The sequence below is a fragment of the Momordica charantia genome (assembly GCF_013281855.1).
Source record: "Momordica charantia cultivar OHB3-1 chromosome 11 unlocalized genomic scaffold, Mcharantia_2.0 BLBB01000011.1, whole genome shotgun sequence".
NCBI classification, from domain to species: domain Eukaryota; kingdom Viridiplantae; phylum Streptophyta; class Magnoliopsida; order Cucurbitales; family Cucurbitaceae; genus Momordica; species Momordica charantia.
This window is the reverse complement of record NW_028275159.1, coordinates 6726374-6745046: the sequence shown is the minus strand read 5'-3', so window position 1 is coordinate 6745046 and position 18673 is coordinate 6726374. Positions and strand designations below refer to the sequence as shown.

General features: G+C 36.3%; 2 protein-coding genes across 9 annotated transcripts; one reads left to right on the top strand and one right to left on the bottom strand.

Annotated features, from left to right (window-relative positions):
• Positions 1–152: 152 nt before the first annotated feature.
• LOC111012091 (uncharacterized) lies at positions 153–2021 on the bottom strand. Of its 2 annotated transcripts, none has more exons than XM_022286120.2 (2): positions 1492–2021; positions 153–347 (listed from the first exon to the last, which is right to left on the bottom strand). In XM_022286120.2, exons 1-2 carry the CDS (start codon positions 1877–1879, stop codon positions 196–198), a joined length of 540 nt encoding a protein of 179 aa, XP_022141812.1. In that variant the 5' UTR covers positions 1880–2021; the 3' UTR covers positions 153–195. The 2 variants fall into 2 exon arrangements, with proteins under 2 accessions (XP_022141812.1, XP_022141821.1); XM_022286129.2 differs by having other exon boundaries at positions 219–347; positions 1502–2021.
• Positions 2022–3278: 1257 nt separating this feature from the next.
• On the top strand, positions 3279–18410 carry LOC111015419 (structural maintenance of chromosomes domain protein). Of its 7 annotated transcripts, XM_088119948.1 has the most exons (9): positions 3279–3473; positions 3567–3693; positions 4099–4700; positions 4805–4971; positions 6628–6710; positions 9069–9236; positions 14910–14977; positions 17654–17924; positions 18054–18410. In XM_088119948.1, the coding sequence occupies exons 2-6, from the start codon at positions 3691–3693 to the stop codon at positions 9159–9161; spliced, it is 948 nt and encodes a 315-aa protein (XP_087976074.1). In that variant the 5' UTR covers positions 3279–3473; positions 3567–3690; the 3' UTR covers positions 9162–9236; positions 14910–14977; positions 17654–17924; positions 18054–18410. The 7 variants fall into 7 exon arrangements, with proteins under 7 accessions (XP_087976074.1, XP_087976077.1, XP_087976078.1 ...); XM_088119951.1 differs by having other exon boundaries at positions 3567–3678; positions 17654–18410; XM_088119952.1 differs by having other exon boundaries at positions 6634–6710; positions 17654–18410.
• Positions 18411–18673: the final 263 nt, after the last annotated feature.

Below are 18673 nucleotides of genomic sequence, written 5' to 3'. Positions count from 1 at the left end.
GTTCATTTTTGATATATATGGTAAGAGTGTGCTCGAATTCAATCGACTTTTGTTGGTTCATTTTTGACAATTATATTGATCCACAATGATGGACCGTATACCAAAGTCATACGTACTAGTTTGTAGTCGATTTTTAAATTGATGTGTATGTGTTTGTCTCGTGAATTTGATTTGTATACTCTAGTATTTAGAAAGTCAAAACCGGTAAACCGAACATGTACAACATAAACTCAAGTTTATTCTTTTGCACAATCCAATCATATGTATTTCATAAAAGATTTCCATAAAAGGAGACGATATCAGAGTAGATCCTTCAACCTTGTCTTCACTACTATGGCTTCTCCTTCCTACATGTATTTCGTAAAAAAATACAACATAATGAGTATGTTTAATGTATATTTTTTAAATCTTTAACCAAAATTTGAAAACTAAGCAATAAAATGATAAATTTTCAAGATTTTAGAATTCAACTATAATTTTTAAAGTGTGTTGAAAAAATATTAACATTTTAAAAGAAAATGTAAATATAAACGTTGCCCATTATTGGATCGATTGGTTTTTTTTAATTCATTTTTTTATATATATATGTTGGATAAGATTATTGTAAGTACAATTACCGTTATTGTTCCACTAGAATTGGATAAGATTGTTAGAAATATATGATAATTTGGAGTTTTGCTTTTAACATATGATATAAGGTCCTCATTGATGAATAAAATAATTTCTATCCATATGAAAATGATGGATGCAAAATATAATTTTGCTTTTCAAATTCCACTTCCATTTTTAAACTAAAATAACATTTTGATAATCATTTTCTTTATTCTATAAAAAAATTAATTATAAAATAGTCACTTTTTAAAATGACGGGAATCAAATAAATATATTGAACATATAAGAACTAAAATTAACCAATCTTGAAAATGTATGTACTAAAATAAACATTTTAAAAGTGTAAAGACTAAAATAACACGAACCAAAATAGTATTTTAACATTTAAAATAATTGGTCAAAGTTTTTAAACCTACGATCTTTCAAGTTATTTTAAATCATATATCACTGGTGAAAAAAAACAATAAAATTCTTATAAAAAACAATTAAAAAAATATGAGGAAAATTCAAATTTACCTACATATTTTAAATTCATCAAATTAGACCATATAACTGGATAATTGTTGGAATTGTTACCTTCAATACCTTGTTTGAGATGTGTTGGAAATAATATTTTCAGCACATTAACGATATGTTTGGTATTGTTCCTTTTTTTTTTTTTTAATGATTCTATCTTTATTGAAAAATCTGTCTTTCGACCATTATTTTTAAAAAAAATTATGGAAATTTTAAAAACATCGAAGAGAGAAATATATCAATATATTAATTACGATTGAGTTACAGTGTGATTTGAAATTTAGAAAATTATTAGTTTGAAAATTTAATTTATTTTTAAAGAAAACAACAAAAATCTAAAAAAATAATTTCTGAACGACTTACGAAGCAGCACCTTGTGAGCGCCTTCCATGGCGGTGGCGGCAATGGAATCGTGCAGCAATCTTCCCCTTTGGTCGTACAGAATAAGCCCACTGTACTTGAGCATCTCGCATTTCTCCCCCATTAAAATCGGCCTCTGCCACACCGCCGCCGTCGAATTCCGGCTTCCGAACCCTAATTCCTCTTCCCCTCCCAACAGCCGCACCGGCGTCTCTCCTCCGCCTCCGCCTCCTCCGCCCCACCGCGCCCACCCGCTCCGTCGCCGGCCTCTCTTCTTCACCCACGCCGTCGCGCAGAGCCCGGCCACGGCGGCCGCCGCGAATGTGAAGAGAATTAGGGCTTGCTTCGTGGAGAGCCTCAATTTGTCTTCCAAGTTCCACAGAGCTTCCATGGCTGAGGTTGCGGAGTCGGAATTGAGATCGGTTTATATAATTGAACTGAGTGTGGAGTGTTTTTCCGCCATGTGAGGACCACCGCTGGTCTCGCCGAGTGTTGAAGACGACTCACGGGCTTTTGAAGGTTGTCATAAAAAAGGTAATAATGATTACTATTCTATAGTTTCAATTTTGGGAAATTATATTGGTATCAAATAAATATGTATTGAATATCATTACTTTTTTGAGTTTTATGCAAAAAAAAAAATAATAATAATTTTAGTTGTTTTAAACTCAATGCTATAAATATATATATATATTTTTTCCTTTATGTTGTTTTTTAATTCTCTCTTTAAATTTCTCATTTTCTATCCATTTTCATTTTCACACCTAAAAATTATTTACAGTTAAAATATTATTTTAGTCCATATAATTTAAGTTTTGATTTATTTCGATCTTTATATTTTATATTTTAGATCCATTAAGAATAAACCTTTAGAACGTAGTCATATTAAAGTAAGACCAATATTAAAAATATAAGAACCATAGTGAATATTTTGGAAAAATATAATTGAAACAAAAAGTATATAAAACATAGTAGATAATATTTATACCAAACCTTAAAATTGGTGTCTGTCTTGAATAATACCACATCACAAAAATCAGGCAAATGTTTTAATCTAGGAAGTGGACATATCTTAATTACTGAGCTATGTATATATTTGCTTATGTTTAGTTTTTTTAATTTTCCAAATGCATTTATGTAGGCATTTTAATCAAATAAATCAAATATTTTAATCAACATATTTGTCTATATACTTAAAATTTTTATAATAAAGTATTTAAAACTAAACTTAAATTGGTCATTTATTCATATAAGATAAGTACAATCGTCATAATTATATAGAGCATATCCACTCATGTGTGATATTGCATTAATTCCTTACAACAACTTATTAGATAATTAAGTTCGTACAATATATCGGTTGAGGTAAGGAAAATACAGTTTACCCATAAATATGATATGATATATCAAATTTTATGTACAAATGGTCAATTTAATTGAATTGAATAACTTAAACAAATATCAAATTTTGTAGCTTTATCAATTTCGTATCGAACATATGTTTTATAATTTATTGAATGCAGTGTTCAAAAATAATTTTTTTTTCAAATGGAATGCATATGAAAATACTTTTTTTTTTTTACTATTATTCAAACGAAATTAATATTTGAATATTTATCCAAATCTTACAATATATTTTTAAGTGTAAGATAAAAATTGTGTCTAAGATGTAATTTGATAAAATTAAAAGATAAAAGAGTAAAAACGGATAAAATTAACAAGCTCTTGGCGCGTGGGCGTCTGCTTATTTTCTTTGACTGGTCAACCCTATTTAAAGAAGTTGATTTCTTCGTTTCCAAACCGGCGGTAAAACGAACAAAAAAGAAAAGGGCGGAAAAAGGAAACCCTGCTACGAACTAGGGTTTTTTTTTGTTCTTCTAATTTTCACTTCAATTCAAGGGATGATAATTCCCTAATTTTCCTTTTCCCGAGTTCTTCTATCCTCCTACTAATCCACTCTCCGTTGGTTCCTCCTCTGCCAGAAGGTTAGTAGCTGGATTTCGATCCATCGCGTAGTTCCATTTGTCATCGTATTCGTGTACAATGAAACCTGTTCGTGTTAAATAATGATTTTTCAGTTCGTATTCGGCATGGCTCGGCTGATGGGAAGCTTAACTTATCGAATTCTTCGGGGGTGTATGACATTCCGACTGTTTCGCACGGAGCGGCTTTCCCGACAGCAGACAGAAAGTTGGCTTCTTTATGGTTATCATAGTGCTACTACCGATAAATTTAGGACGGGGGAAGAAATGGAAATATAGTTTTGGTTTTTGGGTCTTCGTAGATATCGAATACGTCCTCTGATATGATTGGGTGACTGGGTCTGATTAACAATCTTTCATACTGGCGGTTGTTTTTCTTCTTGTGCTTAAATGCTTGGGTTTCTGTAGGCTTAAATAGGTTTCCAGATTCTTTATATCGTTGATTGGCTTCTTATTTATCTCGGGTAGTTATAATTAAGTACGTCGCCTCTTTCTTGAGCCATTCTTCGTCTGCTTGCTTTCTTTCTTCTTCCTCTTTTGATGCAAGGTTACACGTGGTATATGAACGCTATTTTTAGTTTATTTATTGATTTTTCATTAAGTCGTTATTTTGTTATTTCTTTCATAGATTATGTCTGGAAGAAACCGTGGACCGCCTGTCCCACTAAATGGCGTGCCTCATGGTGGACTACCACCAGTTCGTGAACCTCCTTTTGGCAGAGGCCTTGGGCCAATGCCACATCCAGCGCTTCTCGAGGAAATCAGAGAAACACAGTATGGAATGCATCCAGGACCCCTTCCTCCACACCCTGTAATTATAGAGGAGCGTCTTGCTGCCCAGCATCAAGATATTCAAGGTCTTCTTCTTGACAACCAGAGACTAGCTGCAACCCATGTTGCACTTAAGCAGGAACTAGAAGCAGCCCAGCATGAGCTACAACGCATGGCTCATATTGCTGATTCCTTACATGCAGAAAGGGACATTCAGATGAGAGAATTGTATGAAAAATCAGTAAGACTAGAGGTAGATCTGCGTGGAGTTGAGACTATGCGGGCGGAGCTTCTTCAAGTTCATTCTGATGTCAAGGAATTAACTGCTTCAAGGCAGGACCTCACAGGTCAAGCACAAGCAATGACACAAGATCTAACTAGAATTACTGCTGATTTGCAGCAAGTCCCGGCTTTGAGGGCAGAAATTGAAACTGTAAAGCAGGAATTACATCGTGCCAGGTATTTTATTTATTCTTTTGGATTCTAAACATCAATGGTGATATCAAGTGTTGTTTGGTTTTTTGTAATTGCTGATTTGCGTGTTTGATGTTTTGCATATCAAGAGTTGCCATTGAGTATGAAAAGAAGGGATATGCAGAGAATTATGAACATGGCCAGGTAATGGAGAAGAAACTGGTTTCAATGGCCAGGGAGTTGGAGAAACTTCGAGCTGAGGTTGCTAATTCGGAGAAGAGAGCTCATGCTTCTGCTGTTGCTGTTGGAAATGCTGGTATGCACATTATTTTGAGCTCCAAATGGCTTCTATGTTTTAATTTAAGATCATATTATATATTATTTGGGGCTGTTCATTCTCTTTCTATCAACTGAGAGAATGTGCACATTGGAGGGGTAGACCAGTGGTCCACTCTTTACGGCAAAAGAAAATTGTAGTTTAAAGAAACTTTTTTGGATAAGAAGTAGTTTAAAGAAACTTCCCAATAAGTGAACGAAGATAAAATGATAGTTGCAATTCAATGTGCTGCGTACCTTTTAGAAGGTAACCATAGGATAATCCATGTTATTCACACGTCAGATACTTAAACCTGCCTAGATCTCAGCTCATGTTCAAATTATCACCGTGAAAAACAATTGATCTAGGAAACACGGACACACATTTTTGGGCGAAGTATCTGTGTCGGACACGTGTCCGACACGGATACGCCCGGACACGTATCAGACACGCATTTTGGCGTGTCTGATTTTTTTTTTTTTTTTTTTTTTTTAAATCGGACACGGCTGGACATGGTATGGACACGAGATGGACACAGGATGATAGTTTTGTGGGTTTTCTGAGCCCAAATAAGAAGGCCCAATGCCCATTAGTAATTAAAAAAAACAAATAAATGATAAATAAACTAATATCCACCCACGAAAATGAAACACACCACCCACTCCACGAAGCCGACGCCGCTCGCCCTTGCCGCTGCCACTGACGCCAACGCCCGCTTGCCCTTGCCGCTGCCGACGATGCAACCCTGCCCTCTGTTTTTCTTTTTTGCTTCTTAGGTAAACTCTAATAACCTAACTTTTTTATTTTTCAACCCTCTGTTTTTCTTTCATTTTCATATACTAAAAACAATTCTCATTTTTTAAACTGCTTTTTGAATTTTGACCATTTTATTTCACTAAATTTAAACTTTATTTTTCTTAGTACCTGCGTTTTGTTTCTGTCCCTTTCTTTTTTTTTTACAAGGACTTGGTCTCTGTAAAAAAATATTAAAAAACTTTTACAAGGACTTTTTAAATATTTTTTGTGTTAAATTTACATATATCCTAAAAAAAATAAAAAAAAAACGTATCCCAACGTGTCCGTGTCCTAATTTTTTAGGAATTGACGTATCGCCGTGTCCTATCGTGTCCGTGTCCGTGTCCCGTATCCGTGTCCGTGCTTCTTAGCAATTGATAGTTGAAGTGATTCACTATTGTAGGCTATTGAATACTAAATAATTGAAATACTTTCTACCATAAACATGATAATGGCAATACCTAATATTTTCCAGCAACTTGATGCTGTATATAATGTTGGGGCTGCAGACGTGAGTGGCTTGCATTAAACCCCCTTATCTGTATTCACATTCTTTTAAGCTGTTACTTGTACGGAAACTGTAGTTAAATTGTGAAGAAAAGTTACTGGATTAGTTTTTCTCCCTTTTCTTTCTTGGTTGTTTCTTACCTCAAACCAAGTTAGTTTTTCTTGAACATTGTGAGAGGTCAACAATAGATTCTTGAGGAACGTTAATATGGCTATGGTCTGTAACTGAAAAAAGGATATTGCTTAGATGAGAGCATTGGTTAGTTTTATGCAACATATCTCATCACCTGAAACGTTCTGTACCTCACATTGTTGTATGTTCTCTCTGAATGTGATTAAATAATTTCTATCTAGCTGCAGGGTATGGTGCAAATTATGGCAATGCTGATGCTGGATATGCTGGAAATCCATATTCATCAAACTATGGCATGAACTCCGTAAGTTTTTATTTTGTTCAATGTTTTCCTGGTTGGTTGTTTGAGTAGTGCTGAATCTGATAAATCTGGGCAAGAAGAAAATGTTTGACACGTGGATATAAATATCTACTGTTCAAGTTTGTGGAATGTGGATGAATATTTCAATTAAAACAGAAAACAATGAGAACTTGCCCCTTAAATCCCAAAAGCTTCAGACAACCAATCTTCAATACGATAAGGCAAACATAAAGAGAGACCAACCTCCTCTAAAAGAAGGTCCAACCCCTATAAGCAAATGGACAATGAAGGAATAAATGATCCAAAGACTTAGGGCCCGTTGGTAATGTTCCTGTTTTTTCATTTTTAATAAAGAGAAATGAATTTCATGACTCCAACATCCATGAAAACAATCCTTTTATGACAAAACAATCATTTTATTTATGTTTTGGAACAAATTGGAAATGGGAACAAGAAAGAAGAAACTTGTTTTGGTTGTTTCCAAAATTTCTATACAATATTGAGAATGTTCCCAAAAATAGAAGAAACAAGAAACACAGTTAGTTTAAAATACTTAGATTTCTTAAGAAAACTGGAAACGAGAAACAAGAAACGGGAATGTTACCAAACGAGCACTCATTGTCTCTATATCATAGATAACAACATAGAGGGGAGGGGATGAGGACCAATTTGGCATATTCCTTTGCAATTTGTCTCGAGTATTAAGACTTCTATACTATAGGTCAAATACCAAAGAAAAAAAAATTTCACCTTTCTAGTAACTTTGAAGTTCCACGCTAGATTCACCACTATGTTCCTCCTTGAGGGGATAGTATGTTAGGCTAAGGAACCTAAATTTGGTCGAGTACTCACCTGTAGATTAAGAAGCCCATAAAATTGAGTCTTTCTCTCTGCCCAAACAGACAGAGCCAATTTCTTTTTCTTTTTTTTTTGGATAAGAAACTACTCTTTCATTGAGAAAAATGAAACAAGGTACAGGAAATACAAAAAGGGCCTACAAAAAGACAGCCCAGAAGAAGGGAGCCCCCTAGAATGAATCCTAACGGATAATTACAAAAGGCCTTGGAAACAAAGTCCCATAACGAAGTATTAAATCTAATGAGCTCCCAAACATAATCCACAGATTTCTCCACCCCCTAAACAATTTGTGATTCCTCCCCAGCCAAATCCCCAAAGAGTAGCCAAAAAAAAAGCTTGCCACAAGAAACGCCTCCTATCCCAAAAAGGAGGGTGTAACAACACCTCCTCCATCATCGTCCTACAATCCCTAGTGCGAACCCATATCATCCCAAAACACCTAAAGAAACAAAGCCAAAGATCTTGTGCAAACTGACAAGTTCACAACAAATGCTCAAGGTCTTCTGAGGCATTCCTACAGAGAACGCACCACTGTGGGCCCAGACAAGAGGGGCCACCCAACTTTCCACCTCTCGATCAAAAAGCTCTCTCCTTAACCCCAAGTCCCATGCTGCTTATTCTCCTTCCAACAATTTGTAACAACCGCCCCTTTTTAAAGTCTTTTTCAAGGAAATCACGTACATGTAGGGAAAGATTGGAAAAGCGCCTTTGAACCAAGCCGGCAATTTTACCAAAATCTGATTCTTTTTTCATCTTCCAATCTAAAATTAAGATTCTGAAAGAAGAAACCTCTTTCCATAGTAATATCAACCCACTCTTATCTCCCATTCGAAGAAGTTTCCCAACCAACCATAAATGCTAACTATCACTTTCTTCCACAAGGCTGATTCCTCTCGAGTAAACTCCACAACCACTTCATCAAGAGTGTACTATTTCTCTGATTAAAAGACCCATCCCCCAAACCTCTATATATAACTGGAAGCAATGCTGTACTCCACTTTCCTAAATCCAAGCAAGGTTTGTAAACATCAGGTACCTTGCACATTAACATCTCTGACAACACCAATCAAGGACCAAAAAAGTACTTTGTTTCCTATCAAGAAAAAAAAAAGGTAATAAGTACAAGCCTGTTCCCATATTATGTGCAGTAAATAAAGGGTTTGTCATAAGACAACATAGACACATACACTAGAGGCTTTCTTGGATTATTTTCAGTTTTATGTATTAATTTCTGTGCAAGCATGTTATTTATTTATTTATCATGAACATGGATGTGATTGTATTGATAAATGATTAAGTAACAGTCAAAAGGCCGGGGGATGAGAAAGCCCCCGCCCAACAAAAAATAATGAAGGATCGCTTTCCAATTCCGGACAAGCATGTTGGGTTTTAGGTCATTGCTATTCTTGTCATTTCCCATTATTATTTCTTCCTTCTTGATTCCTTTATCTATCATTCTCAGATTTTTTGAATGGCTTATTATGGCTTTGCTGTAAATCATAGGTACAGTCTGGTACAGATGGTTATCCTCCATATGGAGCTGGATCTGTTTCCTGGGGTGCATATGACATGCAACGAGCTCAAGGACACAGATAGGCCAGTGCACCATATCCATCCAAGATGTGTCTTGTGGAGGGCCTGAGGTTCAAAGCACAAAGCATTGATAATTAGGTCTGAATCTGAAGTGTTGTTTTGTGATAAAAATTTTAGGACATCTGCTTATATATGGTTTTCAAGCTGTACTTGAACTAGACTGATTTGGCATGACGACGCAGTATGCTACTTTTAGTTTCAAATGACCTATTTTCCATGTACATGCCTTTCTGCACATTCCAAATTTGATATTTGATTTTTATGTTCATGCCATGGTGATTTTGGTACATTGAAGATCAGGTATTTTTTTGAATTATGAATCTACATTGCAGGTTTTTTGGTGTGTAAACTCTGATATTGCTTTATGTATGTTGGCAGCTTCAAGGATGAAGTTGTAAGATTTAGATAGGCTATGCTGAGTCCTTGCGCACCTTATGACATTTATTCTTGCTTATCTCTGATAGGGATGATCTCATAATATTCATTTTCTGCCATTGGAGGTGTATTGCTGATTTTCCCTTTTATTTTTCGGTTAATTATGTTCGTTATCTAGTAGACTAAGTTTCCTGTTGTTAACTGAACAGTTGATCTTAGTAACCACATTGGTGTCCAGAAACCTTGTTTTCCTATGCTTTGTGCTCGATCTTGCACAAATGTCAAATATCCAGATCAGTATGTCTACCAATTATATCATTAGTTCTTTTTCAATTATCAAACTTGCTTTCGGGTTTAGGTTGCCCTTAAAAAAAGGTCCAACAGTCAACATAGGGATTAGAAAAACTTTTGAAAAAGGATCTTAAATTGTTGGTGACCAAGATCAAGAACAAAGGCCAAGTACAAGAGACTTTAGAAGTATGAATCTAAAGAGAGGTGTAATATGTGCCAAACCCTGAGCCTTCTTTTATGATCTATCCGAACTCGAAAGGTTCTTTTTTTCTTTGACCAAACCTTCCACCAAACAACCAAAAACTATAAAACCAACATGCCTTAGTAAACTATCTTCGGCTCCAAAAAATAAAGAGGACCTAGATGACATCTTCTGCAAAAACTCAAATTCTAGAACATAGAAAAGCTGAACGTTTGTCACAATCAACACCAACACTTTGGGAGCAAAAGGGAAAACCCACAGCCACAAGAGGTGGGTGGCTTAAGTCTTAATAGAGCAGGTGGTTCCAAGGACAGAGATGCAGGCTCTCTGGATAAAGTCCACGAAAAGCCAACAAAAGAATGGTTATTTCTTCAACTTCCAAAATCTACCGGAGAAAGGATGGTTCGAAGAAGAAGAATTAATCGTGTACATATACTTACTAGTGAAAACACCTGAAATATCAATTGAAATCAGGAAGTTTTGGTAAGAGATAAAGAATACAAAAGAGCACTAGGTATAGTTTTGAAGCCAAGAATCCTAGAAATGAACTTGACAATCATCTACCACTGAAAATCTAATAAATGGTAGAAAACTTGAGAGACATTGGGAGATCACCTTTCTCAGGCCCCTAAAGGGGTTCTCGAAGACCCCCGCATCAGAGTCCCACTTTTGAGTGGATCCCATACTAAGCAATTACTTGATACAACCAGGCTTGAGGTCTCAAGGGAAATCTCCATAACATTTGGATAAAAGGGCAATAGTTTTACAATCCATTTCCCCTGTTCTAAGTATGGTGGAATTTCTATCAATGAAAAGTTTGTATCTTGTTAAAAAGATTTGGGTGAAATTCCATTCAATATATGACTGGATGAAAGGGAGTCTACATTTTTTATTTTTTGAAAATGAAGGCTTCCCTCCAAGCACTGGACCTTTTTTGAACTTTATCATCAACTATGCCCCAAAGAGAAGCCTTAGGATTAGTATATTCTTCCATTTTTCTCTTGAAAGATCGGTTTCTTATATGAAAAAAAAAAAGGATCTCCAGCATTATGACTTGAGGGAAAACCTAGATAACCAAAGGTAAAGCTACAAACCTCTCGACTCGTTTCAGCAACAAAAGCTACAATTAACTCATGTAATGGAACACTTCTCCCTATTTACTCTCTTCTGTAGTTCTTTATACACATTTGAAGGATCTTTAGATCAGTGCTTTTGAAGCAATTTGAATGTAACATGGTTGATTTTGCCATTAGTATCTTCCTTCTACAAACAGTAAATGTAATCAAATGAAACAGACCAGGTGGAAGACAAATATATATGGATATGTCATATGATTTTTACCTTGTCTTCAAATTTCATCGACTTAGGATCTATTTTAGCTAAAGCACTTTTATAAGTCAATTATCGCTATAGAAGTTTTATTTGTTAGAGACATGTACCTAACAATTATTTGCTATAGAAGTTTTATTATTTTTGTTCATCAAGTTACCAAAAATTGTAACTTAAGGTATGGATGCTAGCCTATAAAATGTATAGTTCAAGTGGTTTGCTATCGTATTAAGTTTGTAGTTGGGGACAGACCTAGCTGTCTAGGAGTTCTTTATTCTAATTCATTTAGTTGTAGTGGAGTTCTGGGTCATCCTTTTAAATCTTTAATTTCTGATGCTTGGAATTGTGGATTGAAACCTGGGTTCTATAAGAGATGGAGGCAAGAACAATGAGATAGGCTTGCCAAAGATTCCCTATTTAAAGGTATGCCTTGGCATGCCCCTAGAGTCCAATCCAACCATATATTTTGTTGGTTATGTGGTATGTGGTCCAACCCCTACTAATCCATAGGTAGATGTTGTGTCCCTAGATGCTAGCTCTAAGGGACATTACTGGTTTTCCTTTATTGAGCTTTCTATCAACAAGCTTGAGCTTAGGTTTCGGAGAAGGAAAATTTCCCTCAACTATCGGTAACCCTTCACATTCAGGCTCCAGCCACTTTTTTAGAGGCATGTTCCTTACTGCACCTTGTGCTTTGATCTGCCTTGTGGGCCTTGTGAAGACCTTAGTTCTTCTCTAGTTCCTTTTTTATTATTTTCTTGCATATTGGTACCTTAGCTTTTTCTTGGTCTGCTCTTTTTCGAAATTTTCCCCAGCGAATGATAACATATTTATAATTCTGGTTTCCTTTGTTTTTTTAACAACTTTGTATATAATAGGATTCTATTGTATACAATTTTCAAATCCAAAGATTTTTTCAGACTCTTAACTATTTAAATTATGTGCTTTGCCTTCACACAAGCTCTTGTTTTGTGCTCGATTTTAGAAGAATTTTCACGTTAATGCATCTCTGACTATTGGTTATAGTGGTCCTTGATTTTCTATTGTCCAATCGGTAGTTGCTTGTTCGTATTTATCACACACCGTTCATGTAATTCATTCCATTCTCAACCATCTTCACGTAGTTACTTATTGATGCTTAAGGAGATCAAACTATACTTTTTCTCTAGAAGATCTTAAGAAGGGTTCCGTCAATTTTATTCTCGTTTATTGGATGTCCTGCTTTCTTTGTTTCTTTTTCCCCCCTAAAGAGGTTGGGGGGGGGGGGGGGTTTGTAGTTTCAAATGGATTTGTATGATGCCTTTAATCCTTCACACGTGTTACATTTGAAGAGGCCAAGGAATTGCACGACTTTTCCCTTTTCAACTCTGCTTATTTGTCTTGGTAATATCTGACACCATTTCGCCACTATCCATCCATTCAGAGGGCGTCTTGGGGTTTTACCATAATCTAAAGAGAAGGTTTAAGTGGCTTTAAATAGATCAAATTGCTCGGTAGTATAATGAACACGGTACTGATGGATAATAGGCAACTTGAATTTTGAGATTCTCCATTCCTTTTCTCTATCATGTTTTTTTTTTTCCGTTCATTTTGTTCTTCCTCTGTCTCTGTCTGTTCTTCCCTTGCCATTAACTTTCTAGGCCTTAGAATCCAGGATTAAATGTAACAATTGACGAGTCCTGTTGCTCTGACCTCTAACTTCTAAGTCAGTTTTTACCCTACATTATTGATCGTTATATTCACAGGATTTTTGTTGGACCCCTTGGTAATTATTTCCTTCTTTCTATTTTGTTGGTCTGTCATTTAGGAGCATGAACAAATGCTTTGGGTTCAACGTCAACAATTTCCATTATTTATTTTTTGGTCTATTTTGTCCTTGTATGGTTTTGTTATATGCCTATCTCTATATTTTTTTTGTATCTTCCATGGTTGTTATGGGAGAGTATTTTTTTGTCTGTATCCTCCAAGTACGAAGTATGAAGTGCGAATTTGGGGTGTAGCCCAAGTAGTGTACTGCAACCATATCATCTTGCAGTGGGCTAATTAAGTGAAGCAGAGTAGGAATGATAGGTGTAATTATTGGGATCTCAAGCTTTGCTGGTGATACAAAATGTCTCGACCTCCTCCATGGTTTTAGGACCAAAAAAATTACAGAAATGTAAGAGACACTCTATGTTTCTCATCTGCCCTAGAGAATTACAGCAAAGAATTGAGAGACGCGTATTTATTGCGTGAAATGGCTGCTCATTGCCAAGACAGTTCAACAATGGAGCCACATGATGAACAGTCAAGTAAGTGTTTATTTTTTTCTCTGAAAAAAATTGATCACCTGTTATCCCAGTCTCTTCCCTTTTCCTTGCTCCTGTGGACATCTTTAGATCTGTTTTCTTTGTCCTCACCTATTGCCAGATGGCAATCTCACTTTGCCGCCTTAAGTAGAATCTCCGTTCTCCTTGATTGAGGTTTTGTGTGCTATGTGCTTCTTTCTCCTTTCCTTCCATCGCCTTGTTTGATCCGCTTGTTAGATTGTAGGTTTATTAGGGGTTTTACATACAATAGCATCTAATAAGTGTAGATTAAATAATTTTGGCTAGACTTTAGATGTTCAAACGTTTTAGTTATGTAGTTAGAGCTTTGTTCCTGTCCTGGACAATGTTATTGCTAGAAAATGTAGGATGGTTTATGGAAATGAGAAATTTTTATTGACTCATGCAAGTGACCAATTAATGGTAGATATTGAATGGGATTGAAGGAGTATCAGATATTTAAGTTTGTAAGGCAAATATTACTTTTTACATCATAGAAGCAGCAAGAAGCTGGAAGTGTCTTATTATTTGGTCAGAAAGCAGTCAAAATGGTCAATGCTGCTAACTTTTCGTTTGGAAACCTTTGCAATTTTTTTTTACTATTTTGGAAATCTGTAGTTTGAATTTCAAATGCAGTTTCTGCATTACTTTGTCTCCCTGGGCTGTAAATTCAATTTTTCCCAGTTTAGTCGCTAGAGATATTTGAAGCTGATATATCTATGATCCTTCTGTTGAAAGCTAATGCTGTTTTATCAATATAATTTATTCTTTTCGACAGATTATGCAGTCCTCTGCAATATCTTGACCCCTTCTATGTAAATTCTAGGAAAAGATATTGCCTGTAGTTTTGTGTTTGTTATGCCTGAATTACTAATGGGAGCTTTGTATTAAACTTAGCTACTAGCTCATTACTTATTTTTTTTTTTAAATTTCCTAGCTTTTAGGATTTTGGAAGATATGTTGTCCTCCCTGCCACCACTTTCCGAGCTTTTTCTCATCAAGATAATCTGTATTATCTGAAAACGAAAACCAGTAGCTTTTAACTCGTTGGAGAAGCAGGCTCGATGACATTGTGAATTATGAGCATTCATTTTCTCTCCTGTGTAAATGATTGAGTTTAACTTTGGTGATTTTATGTTCATTTTTCTTGGAAGCTTTATAATGGTTTATGGTATGTTATGCAATTGTATAATGCATCTCTGTTTTCTCTAATATTTTCTAATGTAAATTTGCACTTTCACGTTTCAGTTGCAGGTTTGTGGACCCTCGTGATCTGTTTCATTTATGGTTATGAACTGATCTCAGATTGTACTAAGGTGGGTGTACCTATTTATGCTGTCTTCAATTTTTTTTTCTCTGGTTCTGATTATATCTACATTGTGATATCACTATTTCTAGTTAAATATATTTGTTTTATATGATATGCCATGAATTATGCAAGTTTAACACAGTTACTTTCGAAATCAAATTGATATTATTAATATTATTATCTTTGATGAGTTGTATAAAATTTTGAAGATTGGAGATTGAAAAGAGGGGGATTTCTGTTAAAGCTTGACTTAGATAAGGCATACGACAAAGTGGCGTGGAATTTCTTAGACCACGCTCTTTAATTAAAGGGTTTCGTCAGGAGATGGATTTGGGATTGCCTCTCTCACACCAATTTCTTGATTATTATAAAGCGGAGACCTAGGGGAAAATTTGTGCGGAGAGATCCTATTTCTCCCTTCTTGTTTACCATTGTGGGTGATGATTGAGTCGTTCATTGCACTTCTGTTGTGAAAGAAGGATTCTCACAGGCTTTTTGGTGGGTGGGAGTTGCATAGAGATATTCCATCTTCAGTAGTGGATGACATGATACCTTTTTGCCCCGAAGATAATTTGATCCTCGATTGGTGGGTAATCTTGAAAGCTATTCTTCATGGAGTTGGTCTATCATTGTACACCACGACGTCTTCGCTCATTGGGATCAAAATAGAAGATCAAAATGTCAGCTCTCTGTCGATTGAGTTGGATTTCAAAGTATTTAAATTCCAATTCTCCTATTTAGGGTACCCTTTGGGAGGCAATCACTGAAAAAGGGCCTTTTGGGAATTCCTTTACGACAGATTTAAAGAAAAGCTTGATAAATGAAGGTGCTTGATGATTCCTAAAGGAGGGAGGCTTACCATTGCCCAATCGGGTGTTGATGAGTTTCCCTATTTATTTCTTCACCCTCTTAAGAACTCCAAGGAAAATCATCAATGATATTGAAAAGCTTATCAGAAATTTCGTTTTCAGTGTTAGTGGTACGACTTCTGAGTCTCACTTGGTCAAATGGGAATGAGCTTTTCTGCCCACCCCTCGTGGGGCCTAGAACAATGAAATACGACTCTTCTCTTCACTTGGTCAAAGTATATTTTGTCTCATCACTTGGTCAAAGTATATTTTGTCTCACACTGCACCTATATGAAATATACTAATTTGGGCTTATAACTTGAGTGTAGGTTCTCTATAAAACTTTCTAGTGTCAATCCTTCTCACTCCCTAGGTCACGAGACAAACAAAGAATCAAATCTTCTTTGGAATTTTATACCTCCCTAAAGAGAGAAAAAAGGTGGTGAGTGAGGATACGAGATAGTCAATTGAAGATACAAAGACTTCTTTGCTATAAGGCTACATGCCCTTCAGGTGGCTTCTCAATCGTTTCGATCTTCATTAGGAACCTCATCCCAATGGATGTTGCCGCTGGCACCTCATACCCATCCCTAATAAGGCTAAGGTCCCATAAGCTAGTTTGGACGACCTATCCTCGTACCGTTCCGAAGTGGAAGCACATCCCTCATAGGCATGAATTTCCATGTTTTGAGTAACACTTTCTTTAGACCTAGTGGGGGCCTGACCTATTGCTGATGACCTACTACATGAAGTTCTCTCCCTAGGGGGAGAGTCGCCTCCCTCCAGCGGCTTATAACTTTCTCTCGAGCTGTTCTCGCTTGACCTTGGGCCACTACTACTACTCGAGCTAAAAAAAGAGGGGGATGATCCTGGCCTTCCATGTAACCCCCCGTCTAAAGGCCCGAATCGCACGAAAATGCTAAGTACTTGAGTAGGGCTTGCTTAACATGCTTGGCACTTGACCTTTTGGTGCCATTTATTACTGCTGTTGAATGAGACAGCTTGCCCCACGTCAACGCCTCTCTGCAAAAGGTCGCCCGACGATTTGACATGAGAGGGGGCCAATGCTGGGAGGCGAGGCCACAAGCCACATGGGCCAGCTCAGTAGTCGAAATCTACACCGAGTCCGCAGGTCGGCGCAAAGGACCCCTCCAAATAAACTATATCTGAGCTCGTCAGAAGCGAGCTCTGACATCATAAGGTACTATCAAAACTGAGGAGTGGGTGACCTACTTGGGAAACAGTTTTACCGTTCGACAATGAGTAACTAAAATCTGTCTGAGGCTGGTCTACCCAACTTGAATGTAGAATTAACTTGAGCGTCGGAGTGCTCTACCTGTTTTTGCAGGTTTTCCTTCTCCAGCACGTTGGGACCTAATCCACGCCGGTCTACGACACTTGGTAGAATTCAACATCAACACTCTCCTAGATATTCTTAAACGAAACATGGGGATGGGGCACTTGGTTTGTAGTTAAGTAATTGAGAAGAGATTTGACCGAGAAAGTATTTCTGGAGTTCAGAGGCCTAAGGCCATAACCACTTATCCTCTGAAGAGAACCATAGATACCAGTTTTTCTGAAAAAACAGTGCAAATCTCAGATTTTTGGTGTGTTTGAGAGTGCTTGTGTTTTTAGCAAAAGTATTATAACAAAAACACTATGATGTTTAGCTCTATATCTTTCAAGTGTTTTTTGTTTTTTCTAAAAGTACTTACGAATCACTTCTAAATATTATGATTTTGAGCAAACATAGCCTTCTGCCTTTATGTTATCATGATTTATGGTCTTGCCAGCATTTCTTTTCGCATCTGATTTGGTTTTTTTTCTGTTCTTAGGTGGTAATTTTACAATAGCGATGTAAGCTGAATTCCAATATCGTCCATCTACAGTTGCTGCCCCTTGCAGCCTCAACGAACAATACGTTCCATCTTATGAAGCAAAGTTCGATACGGGATTAATTTCTCTTTGTTGCATAAATTTGTCACAGAGCAGCTTGTGCTCACAAAATTTATGGCTACCAGTGGTTGGTTCATTCCCTCTGCCGAAAAAATCTGCTCTGAACCTCCAAAGTCAGTTCACGAGTTTTCTTATTCACTGTTTCAAAAGGTGGAGAACAGTTTGATACATTTTCCCTGTGGTTCTCCAACTTTCACCTATGTCCTGTACGTTACCACTCGTTTACATTGACATAAAAAAGGAGATATCAAGGGATCATCATTCTTCCACTGGGTGCAGGTGCATGAACCACGACTTCAAGCGTCACACATCCGTTGACTACCTACCGTTTAAGTGTCAGAATCGGTGTATGGAAAGCTTGGCTACATTGCCTCATGACAAAACAGGTTTGGCAGAGTTTAATACAAATTTTATCCCCTTCCAGTTTCATTTTTGAATTAGGGTAGGTTTTGGAGTTGGGTGAAATAAAAAACAAATTAAAGCTTGTTGGCACTTGTTTTTCTGAAATTTGTCACCCGTGGCTGTGCTTCCAAATCACACAAATGATTGTTTGTCACAGTTTGATGATATTTTTACATATGTTAGTCTATAATTCTCATTTGAACTACCAATATATGAGATCAGGTTTTATAGTGATTTGTAGCACTTCTTCAGAACTGAAATGAAATATTTATTTTAGATACCGTTTCTAATATGAACATTTGAAAAAAAAAAAGTAAGCAGATTTATAGGGTTTAGCTATCAAGAGAAGACTAGCAAATGCAGTTTCATCTTATCTACAGCTTCAAAATTATTATTTTCCTCTCAAAACATTTATTTAGAATCTATGGAATAAATGAGGCTAACATAGAAATAAAAATTTGGAAATAGGAGATTCAGAGTTGTATTTCATGAAGTGT

Coding starts and splice junctions, on each gene's coding strand:
- LOC111015419 (XM_088119948.1), top strand. Junction 4,972..6,627: donor TGTTGCTGTTGGAAATGCTG/GTATGCACATTA, acceptor ATTTCTATCTAG/CTGCAGGGTATGGTGCAAAT. Junction 6,711..9,068: donor CAAACTATGGCATGAACTCC/GTAAGTTTTTAT, acceptor TGTAAATCATAG/GTACAGTCTGGTACAGATGG.
- LOC111012091 (XM_022286120.2), bottom strand. CDS start 1,879: ATGGAAGCTCTGTGGAACTTGGAAGACAAATTGAGGCTCTCCACGAAG. Junction 348..1,491: donor CGCTCACAAGGTGCTGCTTC/GTAAGTCGTTCA, acceptor AAATACATGTAG/GAAGGAGAAGCCATAGTAGT.